Genomic DNA, 22,200 nt, shown 5'->3' on the forward strand with positions numbered 1-22,200 from the left:
GTCGCGTCGCGTTCAAGATTATTGTACTTATATAACGACGTGCACGCACGTGTGTGTGCTTGTACTAGTCCGTAATAATGCCGGCTTTAAAGCGCTAGCCCACTGAGATACCATGTCGCAGTTTAACATGAATACCTCACTCAGACACAGTATAAACGCAGTGACCCATTATTTATAAATTAAAGTTATTCTCTTATACAAGCCTTTACTTAAATGATTCATATTTAAAGTACAGCATTGCATATAAATCATACAAGACGAATAAGTTCTTTGATATCCTTACTTAAGACGAATAAGGATTAAGTTTAACATGTTTTTTTCTCCTTTAAGTGAGTGATTCAAAAAATAGATAGAAAAGTATATATTCTTAATCAGAATAAGCACTCTGATAACATACATCCTACACATACAGTGACCATATAGTGTTAAGTGAACAAAAATAACTAAACGCGAATAAAAAATCACGTACGTGTATTTTTTGTATACCAAAAAACACTATTTAAATAACTTTCTTAGTAGTTAAGTTTTATACAATTCGAAACCGATTTATTTACGAACGGGGCTTTTTTATTACACACACAAACTACCTCTAAGCTATATGCCGAGACTGATAAATCCGATAAGATTATACTTCCTTACATTGTAGCAATTACATATTCGCGTCATGTGAATCACATTTCTGTGGAGTGTAGAATTGTTGGAACAAGGAGTATGTCAGAGTTACCTCCCTTCCTTTGTGAGATTCCGAGTTTCGTTATGAACTGATTCCTTTGAAGTAATACCATTTGATGTAATTTTGCTCATTTATGTTATTGTGTATTAAGTATGGTGTCTGTAATCGATACGCTAACGTAATCTGATCAGTGATATAATTTTGATTAATCTTATCCACTATTATCCGACCCAGCTTATAGGTGTGTTGCGTGCCGTGTGCAAAGCTGAGTCAGTGGACTTTACCGGCTCGTATGTTGTGTAGTCGGGCCTTCATTCGGGAAGGAGTGGGAGCGAAGGGATACCCTCAGTAGATTATAGTTGCTGCTACAACTGAACTGTCAAAATGTCCGTGCTTACTCTAGAAGCCAAGCTAGAGAGGACGGATAAAGGAACGGCATGGGGCTTTCGTATGCAAGGAGGCAAGGACTACGCGAGCCCCTTAACCATTCAAAGAGTGAGTAACGATACGATTTTAAAACTTTGACATGAGAGTGAGACGAGTTGTTTTCGTGGTCATATGACTACTAGAGCGTCAAAACGGTCTTTTCAACTTCAGTGACAATGTACACTGTGTCTCCTCATCCCTCATCTGGTAGATTTCTTGCCACAAGTTCGCGTGGTGTAAATGTGTAAGTTAAATCCCTGATTATTCGCACACGTGTAGGTGTGGATCGATTGTTTACTCTGTGAGATATCCCATGTCACTCGTCAACTGTCAGTTAAATTCACGTTTATATTACGGGTCATTACACTCGTAATATACTGTAATGTCACGCGCCTTGGTTGTTTGAAATTCAAATCCACCCCGTTATACGCGAAGTAAGCCACCTCCTCGTGTAGCTTTCGGTTCGAGGTCATGAAAGGCGGCTCCTTTGAAGTTTTGATTATCGTCACGTACTATTCAAACAATTAATCCCATAAATCTGTTACTTGCGTGTCACGCGCTGGGGAGAAGATAATGAAAGTTATAAAACTGTTGCTAAAGTTTGTATAACGATTGCTGGTTAAATATGTTGAATTATTTTCATTGACAAATAATGTTGAGCCTACTGAGTGTCCACAGATAGTTGCAATTGATGCAATATTACAAGGTCTTCCTTGAAACACCAGTGTGACCTTGAATGTGTAAATCTACTCCCAGTACTCTGTCTGTTCGGTGTTTCCATGCAAGATATAAATAACATCCACACAGGAATCAGAAAACAGCGAAACATGTGGGCAAAGTCTGCCAGTAACACTCCACCTCCCAAAACCTACCATTTATGGTAGCTGGATTCCTCTCATAACTGCTCCTATTTCACATGGCTAACCTGTCCCCCCTTCTGGTAGGTTACACCCGGGAGTCTGGCAGCAAAGTGTGGCCTTCAAGCGGGAGATATCATTCTGAAAATAGGGAATGCTGCTGCTGAGCCTTTGAGGCATAAGGAAGCTCAGGACATCATTGTAGCCTGCCCTAACAGATTGGACCTGCTTCTGCAAAGGTAATAGATTTGACAGCTCAGCACAGAAAATGTATTTTCCCTGATCCAATAAAACACTGACCCATAATACTCTATGGGTATTATTCACTATTCAACAAATGCAGCTAAAACATATAAGCAGATATATATGTAGATAGTTGATGTAATCATGGTAATTAAAAGAACAAAATCTTACTTTTAATAAAATCTTTAAAAATATTTATTGTTATGTTTTTAAATATTTTTGAAAATGTTTAAAATATTTGTTTGTTTCACCTCAAATAGATCAACATTATAATACAACACAAGCATAGCTGACAGATATGTCACAACAATGTACTTTGACACATTCCATTACTTGTGACAATGTCAGGTTTAGCACACTACAACATGGCTGAAAGCAACAGTAAAATGTTATGTGAATCTCCCATACAAGGGCCCAGGTGACATTCCATATGCTTGTGTTGTCTACAACGACATGTTCACAACACAAGGGCCTACAGCATGTACTTGATGCACCCTTCTTGCATGTCAGGGAAACCTGGCAAATAGCCCCGGTATTTAAACATTCTTTTTCACTTCAGTTTCTTAGTTATGCTACAAGAGTTAATCATGAAAGTAGTTTTTCAGTTGCAAAATTGAGTGCAGTGTAAATAAAATAGACGTTCTGTCGTGGGGTGGTTTACACTGAGGTATGAAACAATAATTCAAAATTTGCTCTTTGTGGAAACTCAGGGATTGTGTTTCTTAAGATAAACATATCATTTAACAAGAACATGTGTGCACAGTAAATATCTATTCTCTGTGTGTGCTAATTCATGTATTATTCAAAGTGTAAAGAAATTATTTTCATTGTTATTTGATTATATTCGATTTAAATTTGAAAATATCTTGCATTTTGAACTCTCCATTAGTTTAAGTGGTTTGTCTACACTGTTAATTAACATACAGTAGATATAATTTATCAGATCACTGAGATTATGATTATGATTGAATTATGTGACCTGATACAATGTAACGATACAGTGGTGGTATTGAATATTATGTAACATGTAATCTCATATCAGTGAGGGATCATATTTATCTTCAGATTGAAACATTGGGCAACAGTACGATAGGTAAAGGGTGTGTGATATATATCTCTCACACACACACACACACACACACACACACACACACACACACACACACACACACACACACACACACACACACACACACACACACACACACACACACACACACGATAATCCCTGTGGTGATGCTTGTATTTTGAAAAGAATTTTTGGTTAGATTTGGTTGGTTGTTTTACGCCCCACTCAGCAATATTCCAGCTATATGACGGCGGTCTGTAAATAATCGAGTCTGGACCAGACAATCCAGTGATTGATATCATGAGCATCGATCTATGCAATTGGGACCGATGATATGCATTAACCAAGTCAGCGAGCATGACCACCCGATCCCGTTAGTCGCCTTTTACGACAAGCATAGTTTAACATTTGATATGAACTGAGAAGATCTGGGTTAGAAAATGTCTTCAGTAACCCATGCTAATCATAAGAGGCGACAAATGAGATCAGGTGGTCAGGCTCGCTGACCTGGTTTAATGCATGTCATTGTATCCCAATTGCATTGATCGGTGCTCGTTATGTCAATCACTGGATTGTCTGACCCAGACTTGATTATTTACAGACCACTGTCACAAATCTGAAATATTGCTGAGTGCGTTAAACAACAAATAAACAAACAAACCGACATATTTTCTGAGTTCAGTTTTTAAGAAAACAAAAAACGAGCACCTTACAAGATCCAGGTCAAGCAGCTAGGGAAGATATGAGTGTGTTAAACATACACAGGGGAAATCACTGTAGGAATATTGGCTGAGCAATGTTAAACAGTCTGAGACAGCAAGTTGGAAGGGATTTGGCAGCATTCCCTTCATCTGTAGCCAGTTACCATGGCATGTGTACAGCCTGGCTGAAGTGAATGCTAATGGTTAGAGCCGGCTGCGGAAGGTGAACTGCCATGCCCAGTGAGGCAGATGCAGAGGATGTTAACATGCTCTCAAGTAGGAGATAGCAAAGGTAGATGGGAATTGAATGAAGGAGAAAAACAGAAAATCTCAGTCCACTGTGTGAACAGGAAGAAGGAAATTCTTTGCCGGCAACTTTTGTTGGGAAAGTGAATCGAAAGCGAATCACACACTAATTGTGAGAAACTTTCGAAATTAATATCAAGTGGTTGTTGCAGTACTGAAGGGTTTTGGCATGAAATGGTTGAATTACATGGTAAGGAAGTATTTGTTTTGGAAAGTTGAGGTGATATTCTTTATACTTGTTCCCGGGCTACGTTTTCCTTTAGTTTCCTTGATTCCATATGTGAGAACAGTAGAAGAGGAAAGGTTATTTTAAGAATAAAATCAATTATTTTAAAGAAATATTTTCATAGACTACGTTTTAGTCTAGCCTAAGACATGCATCACTTTGGGCTTTCCTCCCATGTCATGATGTAAATGAATACTGGTCAAAGTAGCTGTAACCCAAACACACTCACTCACCCATCAGAGCTCCTTTATCTTCATTGGACAAACAATCATAGGACAAAGCCTTGTGTGTTGTTTATTGTCTATATTTTCTTTTGTTTATTTAATTTATGATAAAGCAGTGTATGTTTTGTATACACAGGTTAGACATAGCACCAGGACAGTGTTTATCAGAGATGGATGAGTGGTGGTAACTGGATGCCACAGTGTAGCAAGTGTGTTAGCCCAACAGTTTACAGTGTGGGAGACATTAGGGTCAAGCTGTGAAGCTTGGAGATGATAGGGCTGGGTGGGTCTCTGACCTCTCCCACAGGGAGCAGATAGGCTGCTAATGGAATATGTCAGGTACTGGAAGACCAGGGGATAGTGATACAGACCACTTGGGTTATCATGATGTACAGACCATGCAGCAGCAACCCAAGGTTGACACTGACTGTACAGGCTGATCCTAGTCCGTACTTCCTAAAGTTAATATTACAATGTCAAAATCAGTATGTATGGTCAGTCACTGCCTTTTTATAGTGATGGAGGTTGGGAGATAACAACTTGAGAGAAAAATCAATTCCGTGTTTCAGCTGTTTTGTCAATCAATTTCGAAGGGAATATTTTTTTCTTTTATTGTATTTTTAAAAAGAAGTGCCTATTACATAAAATGTGCTCCTACCCAGGGTAGAGAAAGCCCATGACATATAGCACAACTTATCAGTGCATCTTTGTGGTTTTTTTCTACAGCAAATAACATACTTTTCACTCACACATTCACTCTAGTAATCGAAGGGAAACTTCATTTGTGAATGAATTGCTGTGTAGATTTTAGGCTAATCAATACAATTAATATTATTATAATTATTTTTAGTTTTACTCAATACACCGGAACAGAACAAATATTTCAATATGTATCATTTGAAAAGTGTATTGTAGTAAACATGATACCTTTAAGGTAAGGCTATGATGCACTGACAGGGTAACCTTGAGTCTCACTTGTCTTCAGCCAACAGGGGGAGGAAGGGTGACATTTGAAACAGATCAGCCCTCCTCCCGAACCCCATCAGTGGGGCTGCTTACTGTACACCTGACCCTGAGGTCATCAGTTGTAGGGGGAATATATATATATGGTCAGTCAGCAGAATATCTTCAAGGAAATATTTGAGTGCTGGGTTATAGATCTAGCACTTGACATTTAGTTGGAATGTATGGAACAGCCGTTTCAAAGATGGAAAAATTTAACCTAGACAAGTATTATCAGATAATGGTGGTGAAGATGGGGATAGACTTAGTATTTGGGCTGAACATGTCTGTTTTGTACAATAACACATTTTTGAAGTCACTTGAGTTTTGGCTTGGATTGAAATTGGCCTTGAGCCTTACTTCAAAACAATTTATGCCATTTAACATCCCATGGGGATTTGAAGTCAGAATATATTCTCAACAGTCCATGCTTATTGTAAGAACTGACTTAGATAAGTAAAATGGTGATTTGGTGTATACAGTGGGTGCTCATGCCATCAACCACTGTCTTGACTGGGCAAGACCTGAATATTTATAAATCAAATGTCACTACTGTTATTATAATGCTGGATGTGGCATAAAACAACATGCACTCACCTTCTTTCACAAATTCATTAATATTATTATTATTAATATTATTATAACTATTATTATTCATTGATGACATTCCTTCAAGCATTAACATGCATCTGTTGTGTGTAATACTGAGGTATAAGAGCATGAGAATATATTAATTGAGCATAGGTGAAAATATTCCCCACACTGTTCATGTGTTACTACATTGATCAAGTGTTTTCTCTTCTATTCAGTTATTACCCTCAGCCCTTGATTGATATATGGTAGATAAAAGATGCCAGGATATATATTAGATAACAAAATCCAGGATATATGGTAGATAACAGATGCCAGGATGTTAAGTAAACATATTCTCTCTGACTTGATGTCTAGCATGTGATGACTCGAATCAGCACTGTACACAGTCATATCCCAAGCTTTGAGCAAACGAGCATGCAATCAGCAACATACAGCATGTTTTTATTTCACTTAATTTCTCATAACTGACTTTTGAAGTTAGTTTCAGTTTCAGTTTTAACTTTCAGTTCTAAATATTACTGTCCCTTTTAAAGAAGTTTTACCCTAGACAGTTATTTCTTAGTCAACTGTATATAGTGCAGAGAGAAAATGAATTAAAAATAGCTGTTTTCGATTGTAAATATGCTTATTTGAAGATTGTTTTGTTTGTAGATTTATTTCAACTTTGATTTAAAGAGGTTTTGTTTTGGAAACTGACCCCAAATCAACGAAAACATTTATTAAATCTTGGCATATCATCAGTGATCATGGAATGTACATAATCTAGAGAAAAAACAACAACTTTGGTGTGACCTTGCATTGATTTGTGTGCAAATCTGAATGACCCAGATGTTAGTCATAAGGTTAGTGATGGTTTCCTGACAGTTAGCCAGCTATTGAGGGAGTTAGTCATGCTACAGTTAGTCAGTTACAGGTAGTCCCAGGGAAGATAGCTTTGCTCCAAGGCAGCACTGAGTGATAAGTCTCTGGATGTATGAAGTAATTCTATCCATAAAATTGTCAAGTGTGCTGGTGTTGTCATATGTTGTGCATACTTGATCATGATGATACAAGTTGAATCTTATCAATAATCCAAATAATAATTGACATAAATAATGTTTACATATTTTGCTTGTTAATTGTTGGGATTTCTTTGAGTTAAATATGTATGTCATTTTTATTACTTTCTTTTCAATATTTTAAAAGTGTTTGCTTGTTAACTTCCTTCATAAAAAATACTTTCTTTTGCTAATGCATTTGATAATTCAGATAAGTACTATGTAACAATCGATAATATACAATTATTATATATATTAATTAACTAATATTTAATGTGGCTCTCTGTAGATTCAATAAAATAGTTAATAAATATATGTAAGTTCAAATAAACACTGAAATCAGAACTAAAGCTAAAATCATACTTTTCAGTTCGCTGTTACTGTGATAGCCAATAACAGGAAAGCAGTTCATATTTTGTGGAGACAAAATTTTGACAAATTGTCTGAAATTGGAAACTATTTGATACTGCCAAATTCATAATTGGCCATAATGAAACAGTAAGACGTGACAGAACATCAGAGTGTGACGGTATCATAAGTCACTGTCAATTTTACCTGTCACAGGTAATCAGACCCCCTGTGAAGCTGTGAACATTGGATTGCAATTGACATTGTGGGAAGACACGCCAGTGTCATTGTTCAACACAGACAGATTCAGACTCTGGCCAGTTAATAGAAATTATTTTTTATATCCCCAGATAATCATTCCTTTCCTCAGGATCTGACCTGATACATAGCTGATTTAATATTTCCGGCTGAATACAGGGCAGACGATCCATGAATATTAAAATATTGCTACCAGTGATGAATAAGAACAGACTGAAAGGATTGTTCAGGCAAAATGTTGTGGACAGTGGTTTTGAAAATGTGGTCATGGTGTTTGGGTCATTTTGACCACGTAGATGACATCTGCTATAAAATGTATGAATAAATTGACAGTGAACATGGTGAATGCATAGGCATTTATCTTTTATTCCAGTTGGATATTAGAGGCGATTTATCATTTGCAGCCTATCCTACAGCTCTTGGTGGCTTCATTTCAAACAATGCTGAAAGAACAGTTGGTACTATATCTTGGTAGCATGTTCTCCTTTCCCTTTTCTACCATGTGTCTGACAGTGATGGGAAACCTGCCTGCCAATAATTCTATTTTCATCCTGGAATGTTAATGGATACACTATCATCACCTCGATAGATGATACTATAACCAGCTTGTGTGGAGTCTTGCTGACCTTTCTCAATCAATAAGCAATTGGTCTCCACACTGCTTGTCACTTCCCTGTATTGATAACTTGGGCTTTGTCATTCAAGGCTCATTCGACACAGATTTGTTTGAAATCAATAATGAATAAATCATTGACATTTTATGTTGAAGGCAATGAACATCAGTTCACATGTCTAACTGTTTGTACAAAAAATACACAGATTACAGAAAAAAATCATAACCATGAGATTTCTATTTTTTATGAAAAGTGGTATGCAATTATATATGTATTAAAAAGTGTTTATGTGGTGACAATTTATATATATTTTATATGTCTTGCGATATCAGATATATTCAATATATTTTAATCAATATTTCTTCCATGAAAGAAAGTTTTGTGCAAATACGAGTACTAAGAACCTTTGCAACTGCTGTTAAATCTGAATTATTAACCTGCAAACTGAAACTTTCCATGGACTACACAGATGTGTCTTTATAATAGTTATAGCTTATTTTGCAAGCCTTAGAACATTGGGTATCACATACCTAGACATGTAATACACACTAAGACGCACATGGGTAGGCCTTTTTTAGCTATGAAATCATGTACAAAGTGCATGCATTTACATGTGTCAATGTTATAATTATACTATATTCCACAGTACGGCTGTTACTCCTAATGTGCACTGAGCTAGAGCTAAGGCAACCACATCGCCAGTAAGGATATTCCACTACAGTATTATAAGGGATAAGTAGTTCTTTATATAAGTACCAATTAGCCCCTTGGTTACCCAAAGGGTGTTAGTGGTTAATGACTAATAGGGTTATGATGATAGATCTACTTATGTTTACAGGATTGGTGTAAAGAAATGTGATTTTGGTGATATTTTACATCACTGATTTAACAAAATATATACATACTTGAAAAGGAGATCAATATTGAGATTGTCGGTGTCTGTAGGACAGCTGCACCTTCCATCTTCTCTCTGTGGTAGCCACATTCCGGTTGGATGTCTTCAGTATATCCAATTTTGTCTGGAACAGTCATGAGGAATACATTACCAATGGAATGTACTACGTGTGTTGAGTAACACACTGGCTATGTTTGTTTTGCTGACAGGCTGAGAACATCTTTTCCAGACTTTGCTGCTTCTCCTCTTTATGTCGACATCATGCGTGTTTTTTGTGTTCTTTCTTTTTGTATTTTAGAATAGAACAAATGTTGATGTATTTTTCAGCTTGCATCAGGAATGCCACTTCAAACTTGCAAATTACTCTGTAATGAAAATATATCTTTATTTTATACATAGTCTTTTTCTAACTATGGAAGGAATAGAAAAGTGTTATCTTCGTTTATGATCAGCCAACAAGTGGTACACGATGGTGGTATATATAGGTAGGCATTGTTAGCTGGTAACATGGTCTTATGGAGAACAGATCTAGACCAGCAGTACACAGATCCTCCTGCAAGATAGGCCAGAGGCAACTGTTGACATGCCTCTACATAGCAAAGCCCTCAGTCTGGTGAAGTCGTACATACAGAGCTTTAGTTAGTAAAGCTCCTAGTCTGGTAAAACTGTATATGCATACAACTTTGTTTAAAGCGTCTGTAAGTTCAGTTAGTGATAGTTTTCCTGATTTTGTTTTGTAACTTTTGAAGAAGTCCTACACCCAAAATGTTTTGGTATAAATAATGTCACTTGTAGAATTGTAGTTTTAAAGAAGCTAATCATGGTTGCCATATGGAGGTTGTCAATGTTGTATCAGATACAGATGAATCTCAAACACCTGTTACTCCTTTGTAATGGACTGGGTGGTCGGGCTGTGTCGGGCTGTGTCGGGCTGTGTCCTCTTAGTTGATTGTGTACCCAAGCTGTGTGGATTGTTGCTGATAATATCAATCACTGGATTGCCTGATCTCGATTCGATTATTTACAAGCTGCCGTCATATAGATGGAATATTGCTGAGTGCAGCATTGAACAACAAATGAGCTATATCATGCCCTTCACTTTCACAGTAACCTTAGTGCTAATTCAGGTTTCCCAATCACACTGCAACAACAGCTGAAGGATATCTCTCAAGCTGGAAGGCAGGTAAACACAGACCGTGTTCACTTGACCGGTGGTCAATAAACAACACAGGCCACAGAGAAGGTAATAAAGCCAGATAGATTCACTTTATTGGCAGGTTTGAGTGGCTAATATCTGTACATGGCTGATAATACACGAGTAGCGATTCTGGCACTTGTCACCTAATGGAGAACGTGTCCTATCTATGGTCTCTGGTTTTGTAGATCAAAGTAGATTTATGTGCTTGTTCAGATATTTTCGGAATCTCAATACCACATTTTATAAACAGTCTGTACCACTTGGAGCATATGTTCTGTTGAGATAGAAAAACTGCTTTATCATTGGTATAACAATCAATAGTGGATGGTCGATAAATTGTGCAACTTTGTTCAAGTTAGAGAGCTGTTGATGTACTTTGTTATACTATGTAACAGTAGGATAATATTGACTAGGGTACAGTATACTATCATGATATGTAACCTAGCTCATATTATGCCGTCTTCTTATACCTCCCACTGAGAGTTGGTTGGTTGGTTGGTTGGTTGTTTAATGCCGCACTCGGCAATATTCCAGCTATATGACAGCGGTCTGTAAATAATCGAGTCTGGACCAGACATTCCAGTGATTGACACCATGAGCATCGATCCACGCAGTTGGGATCGATGATCATGCACCAACCAAGTCAGCGAGCGTAATCACCCGATCCCCTTAGTCGCCTTTTACGACAAGCATAGTCGTCTTATACGGCAAGCATGGGTTGCTGAAGACCTATTCACTATACAACATTCACTTGACACTTTATCATTGTCATTAGGAGCTAGGCATTTGAGTATTTCTGAATATTTATTGAAATTATTGCCGAACCCAACTCACACAATACTTTGTTCATTTTCATCCACATAATGTAAGCACCATGCATTAAAGTCTACATTATTGCTAAGGAGTTGACATATGGACACTGTGTTGAAAAGGCCGATGGAGAAAAACCTTTCCTTGTTGTTGTCTGTAGTATACATTGTTAACTTAAACCCATACCACCTGTGAAGATCCAGGTTAGGTCTTTAGCAACCCATGCTTGTCGTAAGAGGCAAATAACAGCATTAGGTGGTCATTCTCGCTGACTTGGTTGATGCATGTCGTCATATCCCAATCGATGCTCTTGATATTAATCACTGCATTGTCTCGTCCAGACTAGATTAGTTTCAGACCGCCATCATAAGGTGTAATATTGCCAAGTGCGGCGTTAAACAAACAAACTTAAACCCATACACTAGACTCTCACAGCACAAGAACACTGTGTTTCCCATTGGCCCTTATGATTCAGACTGATTCAGTCCATATCATCTTTCTCCATGGTGACAAGCAGGATATTTATGCCTGATTTACCACATTAACACAATTAGTGTTACATATACCTACACCAGTGCCATCAATACAAAGGAGGATGTAGGCAGTAAGAATTTAATAGATTGCTGTAGGGTGCAGTCAAGGAAGATGTTAATCTGGGGTTGTTGGGATTCAGTCGCACATGTCACAGCAATGCTTGTAGGAAACAATTTGCTCAGAAAATGCTAAATATTGGGCCTGGAGGGGAATCATCAAATGAAAAGTTTGAAGAATTTGATAGCGACAGTGTCAGGCATAAGGTTACCCACTACTTTGAAAATAAGTGTATGAGATTACAAGATGGAGTAGCCTTGTGTTGCAGAGTCTGCTGGTCACTCAACAAACCCGAGCCTGATTTAACATCAGGGTGATATATAGATTTCATCATAGTGCTGATGTAATGTCAAATCAATTTACTCTGTCTTAATATGTTGGTTTGTTGTTTAAGGCCACACTCAGCAATTTTCCAGCTATATGATGGCGGTCTGTAAAATCGATCAGACAATTCAGTGATTAATATCATAAGCATCGATCCAGGCAATAGGAATAGATGACATGCATCATCCAAGTCAGCGGACCTGACCACCCGATCCCGTTAATCGCCTCTTACCAAAAGCATAGTCACCTTTTATGGCAAGCATGGGTTGCTGGAGACCTATTCTACCCCGGAACTTCATGGGCCTGTTAATATGTGAAAAAGCAGGTAGGGTAAGTGTTCACTTATCACACCCAACACCTGTGTTTGATTCCAACATGGTTACAATACGTGAAGACAATGTTTGGTGAAAATCTTACCTGTTTAAGCCTTTGTGCTTGAAATCTTTATAACATCTTTCAAGGACACAGCATTGCTATTATGTTAGACAGCTGATAATGCTGCATGGCTTTCTTATTTCAATTGAAAATCATTTCACAGTGCACCTGAACCCTTATAATTTAGGATATCGTCATATTTATGCTGTGAATGAAAGAGATAGAAATCTAGATATTGTCTGTATTCGAAGTCCATGAAGAGGCTGATCTTGAGTTAGGAACATTAGGCTTTGTATGAGAATTATTATTGTCTGTATAGCTTTGGAATTAATGACGTGTAGATGCATGCTTGAATATCTTTGAACAGACTGACACGACACCATTGACAGGCAAAGTAATCTAAGTCTTGAGGTATGCAAAGAAAAAAACCACAGGTACTCTCACCGTCACAACAGAGGATTCAGACTTTTGATAAATGTCCTAAAAAGCTGACTTCTGAATAAAGAATTTGGGGCTAATTTGGATTCTCATTGTGTAAGAGATGGCTTTAAATCATTTCACACTGTGACACCCATAACACCACTCCTGTGTGACTATGAATTACATAATACATGGCACTAATTGTTGTACACATGAAAATATGTCTGTATTGTGAGCTCTTGACAGGCAGTATATCAAGCTGGCGTGTTGTTGGTTTAAGGACGGAAAACATCTCATAAATAGAATAAAAATTCAGGGTCTTATTTTGTTTATCAATGTCTTTTATTTCAGTTGACTTTATGGGGCGAGTCAGTTGACTTAGGTTATGGGACTATTAAGGTTGTGTAGATGGTATTTTGATTGAGTAGAGCGTCTGCTTGGACATACCCACATTTCAGTCTTTAACAATACCCTAGTTCTATGTCAGTGTGTGCTGGATTGGCCTGTCATTATGCAGAAGTGCCTGCTCAGCCCTGGTCCCATTTATGGAGTGTTGTACTTCATCTGGCTCTTCAAAGGTACAGTCGGAACAGGGGTGTTCAAATTCGTAAATATAACAAGTCTGTCAGTTTGTGAAACTCAAGTGTTTGTTGTTTAACACCACACTCAGAAATATTCCAGCTTTATGATGGCAACCTGTACATAGTTGAGTGTAGATGAGACAATTTAGTGGTTGATGTTATGAGCACCGATCAAAGCTGTCTGGATACAATGAGACACTATCAACCAAGTCACCAGGCCTGACCATCAATTCCATGAAGTCGCCTCCATCATATCAATATATCAATCATTGAATTGTCTGGTCCCGATTTGATTATTTGCAGACTCTATTGCTGGGATATTGCAGAATTTTGGCTTTAAACATCAAGGAAATACACAATATCCCAATAACACACTGTAACCACCCAATCCTCATTCTAGTGCACACATGCAATGAAAGCCCCAACGTAGTTGTGATTTATTCAGATTACCCAATGATATGGTCTCTCCAGTTCTATGCAGGCAGCTTGTTGATGGGTGCACAGCTGCACAGCTGCACGTCTGTTCCTCAGTGTCAGGTCATGCAGTGGTAATGTCTCACAGAAACCTCATACTAACTCAGGTTGGCAGAGAGTCAAGTATATTTTCAGGCTGGCCAAATCCTGTACATTGTGAGGGTATCATATTGCAAGGTATCAGACGCTGACTGTTTCTGATTTGTGGGTGAGAGAGAGAAAAAGAGAGGGAGTGAGTTTGGTTTAACGCCACTTTGAACAGTAGTCAAGTAATATCCCAATGTGTAAGCTTGTGTGCATGGTAGGAAAGCTGGAAGTGATGTAAGTCTTTGACATTAAACACCTTGGTGAAACCCAGAAGAACGGGAATGGTGCTGACAAACACTGAAACATGATCAGGGCAAATGGGATTCAAACCCATGATCATAGGTTTCTGGCATGCCCAAGGGCCGCACCTGTCCTCAACTGATGACAAGGCCATCGGTGCCCCCTGTGAAGTGTTAGACTGTAGTGTTGATAAGGATTTTGCCAGGGGCCATCAGTGGTATCATCTTGACTGACATGTTCAGTGAATTGAGTTTCAGTTAGATGTACGCTTGTAATCATTCAACAAAGTTTCAGTGTATGGCAATAGTTGGTGCTTCTGTTACATATTGGGAGGTATTGATGCACAATGATGCATGTGTGTATCAGGATTTTCTTTCTTCATACGACATGGTACTTTTCCAGCCATATCACGGGGGATGGGGGTGGGGGACAGACAAACCAGTGGTTGATGTAATGAGCATTGCCTCACTTAATCAGGGGATGCTGACATGCAATGAGTGTGACTGCCACATCCTTTTCAGCTGCCCCTTACATGCTGGGGATATATATTCGAACCCTAAGGTCCCATGTGGAATATATATCGGGAACATAGTTTATGTATAGTATGGTGTTACATTGATAGTGGAATACTATTTTTTGATAATCTGTATGTGAAGTTTGAAACCATTGTTATTTTATACTCAAATCTGGACTTTTGTTTCTGTGTCTTTAATCAAAAACTTACTGTCAAAATACTTATCCTTCACATGGTTACAGCCCTATCTGAATTAATTATTACCTACACAGAGTTAGTGAGTACTGTTTTACGCCCCTTTTAGCAATATTTCAGCAATATCACACTGGGGCCACACTGGAAAATGGGCTTTACTCATTGTACCAATGTGGGGAATTGAACCCTGGTCTTTGACATGACAAGCCAACGCTTTAACCACTAGGCTACCCTATCGCCCCTACAATTACCTACAGACATGACAATGTGGAATTCTTACCTTAAGGGCAAGAAAACAAGAGATGGTCATTGTTGATTAAGGAAATATATTTTATTTATTTATTTAGTTATATAGTCTTGTAGTTAATTCTGAAACTGAATGTGCTGGCATAGTTTCTCTTGACAAACCGATGTTAGTAAATATTCCACAGCCAAGTGCCATCCGGATATACTACTCCTCATGTTCTCACCTTGCCAAAACAAATTAATTAGCTTAGCTCTGCCCCCTGTGACCTCCACGATGCATTAGTTCACCTGTGGTGTCACCTGTCCAAGAGAGCTGTCTGCTCACCTGTCTAGCCTGTCGACTCATTTAGGGGACACACCAATCACCATATGGAATTTCTGTGTGTGTTCACAGTCGTTGAGGTGGTTAAATCTTGTTTTGTCTCATCATCAAAAAGGCGACACAGTCAACACATGCCACCAGTTTTAGAACCATTTGTAGTGGTCCTACATCTGATGGTTAAGGGGGCCTTGGGGAAAAGTTGAAGCATTGTCTTGTCATGTTCATTGACTGGGTTCAATTTCCCAAATGAGTACAAAGTGTGAACCCATTTTTGGTGTCACTCGCAAGGTTATTGCTGGAATATTGCAAAAAGAGACATACAACTTTACTCACTCTTCAGAACAATTTGTAGTGGTGCTAAATATGATGGTTAAGGAGGTGGTTGGGAAGTCATGTAGTTATTAAATGTGTGCTTGTCTGGCTAAAAATCAGGTTCAATTCCCAACATGGGTACCATGTGTGAAGCCCATTCTTGGTGTCCTTTCCAAAGATGTTGCTTGAATATTGAAGGAAATGGCGTGAATCCACACACACACTCCTATTTGTGACCGTTACACCTATGACATTTTACACTACCGTATTTTCTTGAGTATAGTGCACAATTTTTTCCCCCCAAAAAACAGCTGTATAGAAGGGGGTGCCCATTATGCACGAATTAATGAGTTTTGATGTTTTTCCCCCCATGGAAAGACATTACCGTGAGCACGTAACACCGGAAATACCATGTCAACAAATCCATACTGAAGTTTGCAAATTATTCATGTAATTACGCTCTCTGGCTATAAAAAGTGTTCTTTGTATATCTGGACTTATGTTTGTAACTTATTTCATTAATTTTATTCAAAATTCCTTTTAATATTGTTTTAATTAATTTCGGCGAAATCGTGAGTGAAACGATCGGAAGATCGCACAACTCACCGTTATTATCAGCAACCACGGTCAGATTACCGCTATTATTGGCACCTTGAAACGAACTTTAGTTGACAGAGAATGGATACATATATCATAAATGCCATACTTTGATTCGTTAAAAGTCATATTTGTTTTACAGGTAGTTACAGATGACTTTGGAGGAAGGAGGATGAAAAACTTAATTGTATGAAATGGGCACTTAAGCAGCAGTTAACAAATTAGCTGCAGTGTTTGATGTACCAACTAGAAATAACACAAACATTAGTGGTTCAGACATTGGCCTTCTTTAGGTCTGTCTTATTTGTGCAACCTTTACTCTGTTTGCTGGAGTTGCTCATGAACCTTACAGTGCAATACCCTGCCCTTAGTTAAACAAAAAGAAAGGTTTATACAGTCGGTGGGCAAAAGGCTTGTCCCTCATGAGAACAGGCTTGATTCCCCGCTCATGAAGCTCACCCTCAGTGCCTTCTGTAATAGTGATGCAAAATCCTAATCTCACTCACTCACTCAATAATTCTATCACAAATGTGTTTAGGGACTAACTGGTAATATTCTGGGGAAAACCTGGGATTTTTCATTTTATCATATTTTCAGTCAGTCCTTCAGGACAAACATTTCTTGGAGGAGGGGTCAAACAATTAATGTTCATATAACTTTTCAGCACATCCAGCACTGGTGTATATCTCTGCCCCATCACTGTTATATTTAATGTGATGACTTGTGTATATCTCTGCCCCATCACTGTTACATTTAATGTGATGACTTGTGTATATCTCTGCCCCATCACTGTGACATTTAATGTGATGACTGGTGTATATCTCTGCCCCATCACTGTTACATTTAATGTGATGACTGGTGTATATCTCTGCCCCATCACTGTTATATTTAATGTGATGACTGGTGTATACATGAATCCCTGCCCCATCACTGTGACATTTAATGTGATGACTGGTGTATACATGTATCTCTGCCCCATCACTGTGACATTTAATGTGATGACTGGTGTATACATGTATCTCTGCCCCATCACTGTGACGTTTAATGTGATGACTGGTGTATACATGTACCCTGCCCAATCACTGTGACGTTTAATGTGATGACTGGTGTATACATGTATCCCTGCCCCATCACTGTTACATTTAATGTGATGACTGGTGTATACATGTATCTCTGCCCCATCACTGTGACGTTTAATGTGGTGTCTAGTGTATATCTCTGCCCCGCTCTGATCGGTCTGCTGTGTGACATCAGGGAAGAGAGCACGTAACATCCCTTGTCCTCTGACCAAAATCTGTGACATATCAATTAGGCTGTTTGACTAAGGTCAAGCCAACAATACAGTGACTGCTCGTGAGAAATCACAACTGGTGACTAGTCGTCTCCATTAATCCTTGCACAGACAAGCCATGTCAAGTTGTGGGAGCTGTGTCACCCTCCTCCCAGGCAAATGAATCCAATGATGTCATTGGACATGTTCTGATGGACCCCCCTCCCTGTGTGAGATAATCGTGAGGTAACCCTCAGCTTGTGACACATCTTTGCCTCTAGGAGAGGAGAGTTCTGTTGCTATCCTCCGTTGACGGCTAATCAGTGAATCATCCCCAGTCTGGCCTTGCTCCGTTAAATGGCCTTATTTGGATTTAATTCCCTTTCACGATCTTTGCGTTGTTCATCATTATGACTTTCAGAACTGCAATGTAGTTTTGTTTGTGAGGTTTTTAAAATTGTTTGATTCATATGGCAGTAGAATCATTCATGGAATAAATCCTTCTTTCAACAGATCGAAAACATTTAAAAAGTCTTAACAGTGCATGTTTGTTGTCTCTGTTAAACACCTTTGTTGTCTCCATGGTCTCGCTATGGACACATTAGTGATAGAAACAGGAACATCTTCTATTTAGAGTGTATTGATTTTCTAATCAGGAACATATTGCTTAAGTAGTATGAGCACGTTAGCAAATCTTTAAATTGATATATTGTATGTTTGTTGGACATTGACAGATGAATATTAAATTTCAATATTGACTTGGGTCATAATAAACCCCTAACACTCTCTTGCTTGTTTTAAGAGGCAAGTGAATAAAATGTGGTTTTCGACTTTGTGACTGCTAATTGTGTGTCATCGTAGCCGATGTCAGGGATCAACGCTTATTTTCAGTCAGTGGTTTGCCTGGTCCAGACTTGATTAGTTGTTTACAGGCTGCTGCCTTATAGCTGGAATATCACTGACTGTCATGTAACGATCACTCATGACATCCCTGTGTTGTACAATGCTGTGTGGTATTATGTGATAACAGTGTACCTGGTAATATTGTACCCCTTGTTGCCAGGAAGCCAGCCCACGTTGCTGCACCGACCCAGTCATTCAGACCTCTCTGTACAGGAAATACTTGCCTGTGTATGTGAAGCAATCAGCCCCACACAGACATGAACACTCCGCTTACGGAATTCCTGCTTCTGCCGGTCATTACAGCTCATATTTTATATATTTGTGACCATATCAAGCTGCTGTACGTACTGCCCTCTGTAAACACCGGTAACATAATGAGATTATCATGATTATCTCTGATTGATATTTAATAATTACCCAGACCAATTTATTGTCTTGAGTCTACCCCAAAAATGGCTAAATAATTTTTAAAAATTTAAATTTAAATATATATTTATTTTGCATACTTTTTAAAGTCTTTTATTTTAAAAGTTATTTTTAAGAAAGGTTAAAAAATGTATATAGAGAAAGAAGAGACTATTTGGTCTTGACTACATTGACACAATTATGTGTTATAAAAATGGATCTTGCCTAAAGAATTAAGAAAATTGAGTCACATTCACCAATTGTGTCTGTGTATATAAGTATGTGAACTCAGAATGCCTCACATCTGTTCAAGACCCGTGAAGATTCCAGGGTAGAATAGGTCTTCAGCAACCCATGCTTGTCGTAAAAGGCGACTAACGGGATGGTGTGGTCACGCTCGCTGACTTGGTTGATGCATGTCATCGATCCCAATTGCGTCGATCAAGTGCTCATGATGTCAATCACTGGCTTGTCTGTTCCAGACTCGATTATTTACAGACCGCCGTCATATAGCTGGAATATTGCTAACCAACCCACATCTGTTCAATGTCAGGTGTTTGGTTTTGTATTATTGATGCATCTTCTGCCTGTGCGATCACACTGTCTGTACATGCAAGTGTAAATGTAGGTATCAGTGACTCGATGAGTGTAAGGCACACTGCACTGATGTGTGGCTTTCATAAGTGATAACACTGTGAGACCTAGACCTGTGTACCTTGGTGGAGAGTATATAGACACAAGGTTGGGGGACTGAAGGCAGGTGGAAGGTTGCCTTCAATTTGTTTCATGAAGTTCAAAGGCTACTGTTACAGGTAGAAAGTTTGTTTCTCTTGTGTTCATGAGGGGTTTTTACCTCGAGAGTTTTCTCATTTTGTGTGCTATTATTGAATTGTTATTCTGTTGGATAGGATCAATATTGTTTCTAGTAGACATATTTGAGGACGCATATATTTGACATCTTTATGAGATTAATACATTTTATTGTTTGAGGAAGTATGTATTATCGTGATTATAGTCAGAGGGACATGGCTAGTTTCTGATGGTATTTAGCAAACATTAGTATGAAGGTCTTTGTGAAACCAAACCCGTGAAGATTCGGGTTAGAATAGGTCTTCAGCAACCCATGCTTTCAATAAGAGGCAACTATTCTTGTCATAAGAGGTGACTCTCGGTCGGGCTCGCTGACTTGGTTGATACATTTCACCCTATCCAAATTGCATGGATCGATGCTCATAATATCAATCACGTGACTGTCTTGTCCAGTCTGGGTTTTTTTACAGTCTGCAGTTATATAGCTAGAATATCTCTGAGTGCGGCGCTAATAATAAACAAACAAAACTTACTGAAACCCTAAAGAAGTTAAAAGGCTTGGACAAATATCAATGTAATTAGTTCTGTATGTGTACATATTGAAGCAAAAATTTGAAACTAAGGTGAAATATGTCCCATAAGCATGATAATTTGCTTGAAAACAAGAAGTTTGAAAAAAGATTACAGAATTTCTATCAATACTAAATCTTAACTTAGACTAAATAAATTCTACTCACATTTTAGAACAGACCCATGATAGAATCCTTATCTCACTCACTCACTCACTCAGTTAGCTCCATCACTGGGGCAGTGCTTTAGCTTTACTCTAAGCAGGAGGGTAGATGTTGCTAATAGCAACCAGGATATATGCTGCAGACATGGGTAAGGCCATGTGTAGAAGAGTCCATTTCCAATGCAGGTGTGGAATTCACTATCGCCAACTCAGCACATTATGCAGTTCCCTTCAATACACAGTAGCATACTTGCCTACATCTGTTACCTTGGTAACTGCACGGAGATCAGTGGCTGCAGCAGGATAAATTACTTTGTATTTTGGGTGTTTGACATGTAATACATGTTTTGCCATGGGGTTTTTAATCTGAGATTGCAAGTGTGAAATACGGATACATCAGTGTTTGTTTTTTGTATTATGAACTTGCATTATGAATGTACTTAACTGGTTTGGTGAGATCTTGTTATTCATTATTTCAAGCAAGCACCTGTTGACTGTATGCAATAACTGTGCTTAAAACAACTGTTGTTCCTATTACCCAGCTGAACCTAGTTTAAGACTTTTTTGTTTGTTGACAAAACAAAAAGCACAAAGAGCACACATGTAAAATATACCGTTGAACCCCTTGTCTCAAACTCGGATGTGTCAAATCCCTTGTGTCAAATTCACACTCCGGTTCTGGCAAACTCTTATTATGTTTATCATTATTTGTACGTGAATATGTTGGAATTCCTGGTTTAAAATAGCGACTTTTATCATGTGTTTCATGTAAGACCCTTGCCAAATACCTTTGCTGCCCTGGAGCATGCATCCATGAACCCAAGATGGCTGCATATTTTATTAAATGAGTAAACATTTTGTTGTACCAGCATCCTTTTTTGTTCCATTCCCTTTTGTGAACTTCCATCCATACTTTGATGTTCTAGGTTTTTCTTAATTCAAAGATTAGAATTATTCAGTATATTGTGATACGTATTGCAATATGGCCTTTGGCATCGCAAAATATTGTGATACACTTTAGACCTCCAATACCCATCCCTAATAAATCTTGCCTATCCTATCAGCAGTGTATTATAGTGTTATAAACTAGTTCAACTATTTGAGGTACCTTGTTACTCAATGACCAAGGATATCTGTTATCAGGACACTTCTGTAACATATCAACAGCTATACACAACTGCTTTGACAGGAAAGTGAGGTGTCTAATGTCAGCCCTGGCTTACAGACTGTGTGTACCGAAACAAAAAATTGTTTTTGTATCCTGGTGAGCTGTTGTACTAGCTTCACCTGCTCTGATTCTCCAGTACAATGTCTACATTG

The 22,200-nt window shown here is 38.3% G+C and overlaps 1 protein-coding gene across 5 annotated transcripts in view; it reads left to right on the forward strand.

Moving 5' to 3' along the window:
* The first annotated feature begins 914 nt into the window (after nt 1–914).
* The window catches only part of LOC139468065 (PDZ and LIM domain protein 7-like), a 52,422-nt gene continuing 31,136 nt past the window's right edge, over nt 915–22,200 (forward strand). For 2 of the 5 annotated variants that reach the window (XM_071249767.1, XM_071249769.1), the window contains exons 1-2: nt 916–1,168; nt 2,044–2,195. In XM_071249767.1, coding sequence (XP_071105868.1) covers nt 1,058–1,168; nt 2,044–2,195 — 263 coding nt within the window. In that variant the 5' untranslated portion in view covers nt 916–1,057. Of the gene's footprint in view, nt 1,169–2,043; nt 2,196–22,200 lie in introns of all 5 variants that reach the window. The other 3 variants (XM_071249770.1, XM_071249772.1, XM_071249768.1) reach the window with 2 other exon arrangements.

Source organism: Haliotis cracherodii, unplaced genomic scaffold (assembly GCF_022045235.1).
Source record: "Haliotis cracherodii isolate W230 unplaced genomic scaffold, xgHalCrac1.p SCAF_2, whole genome shotgun sequence".
Taxonomy (NCBI): Eukaryota; Metazoa; Mollusca; class Gastropoda; order Lepetellida; family Haliotidae; genus Haliotis; species Haliotis cracherodii.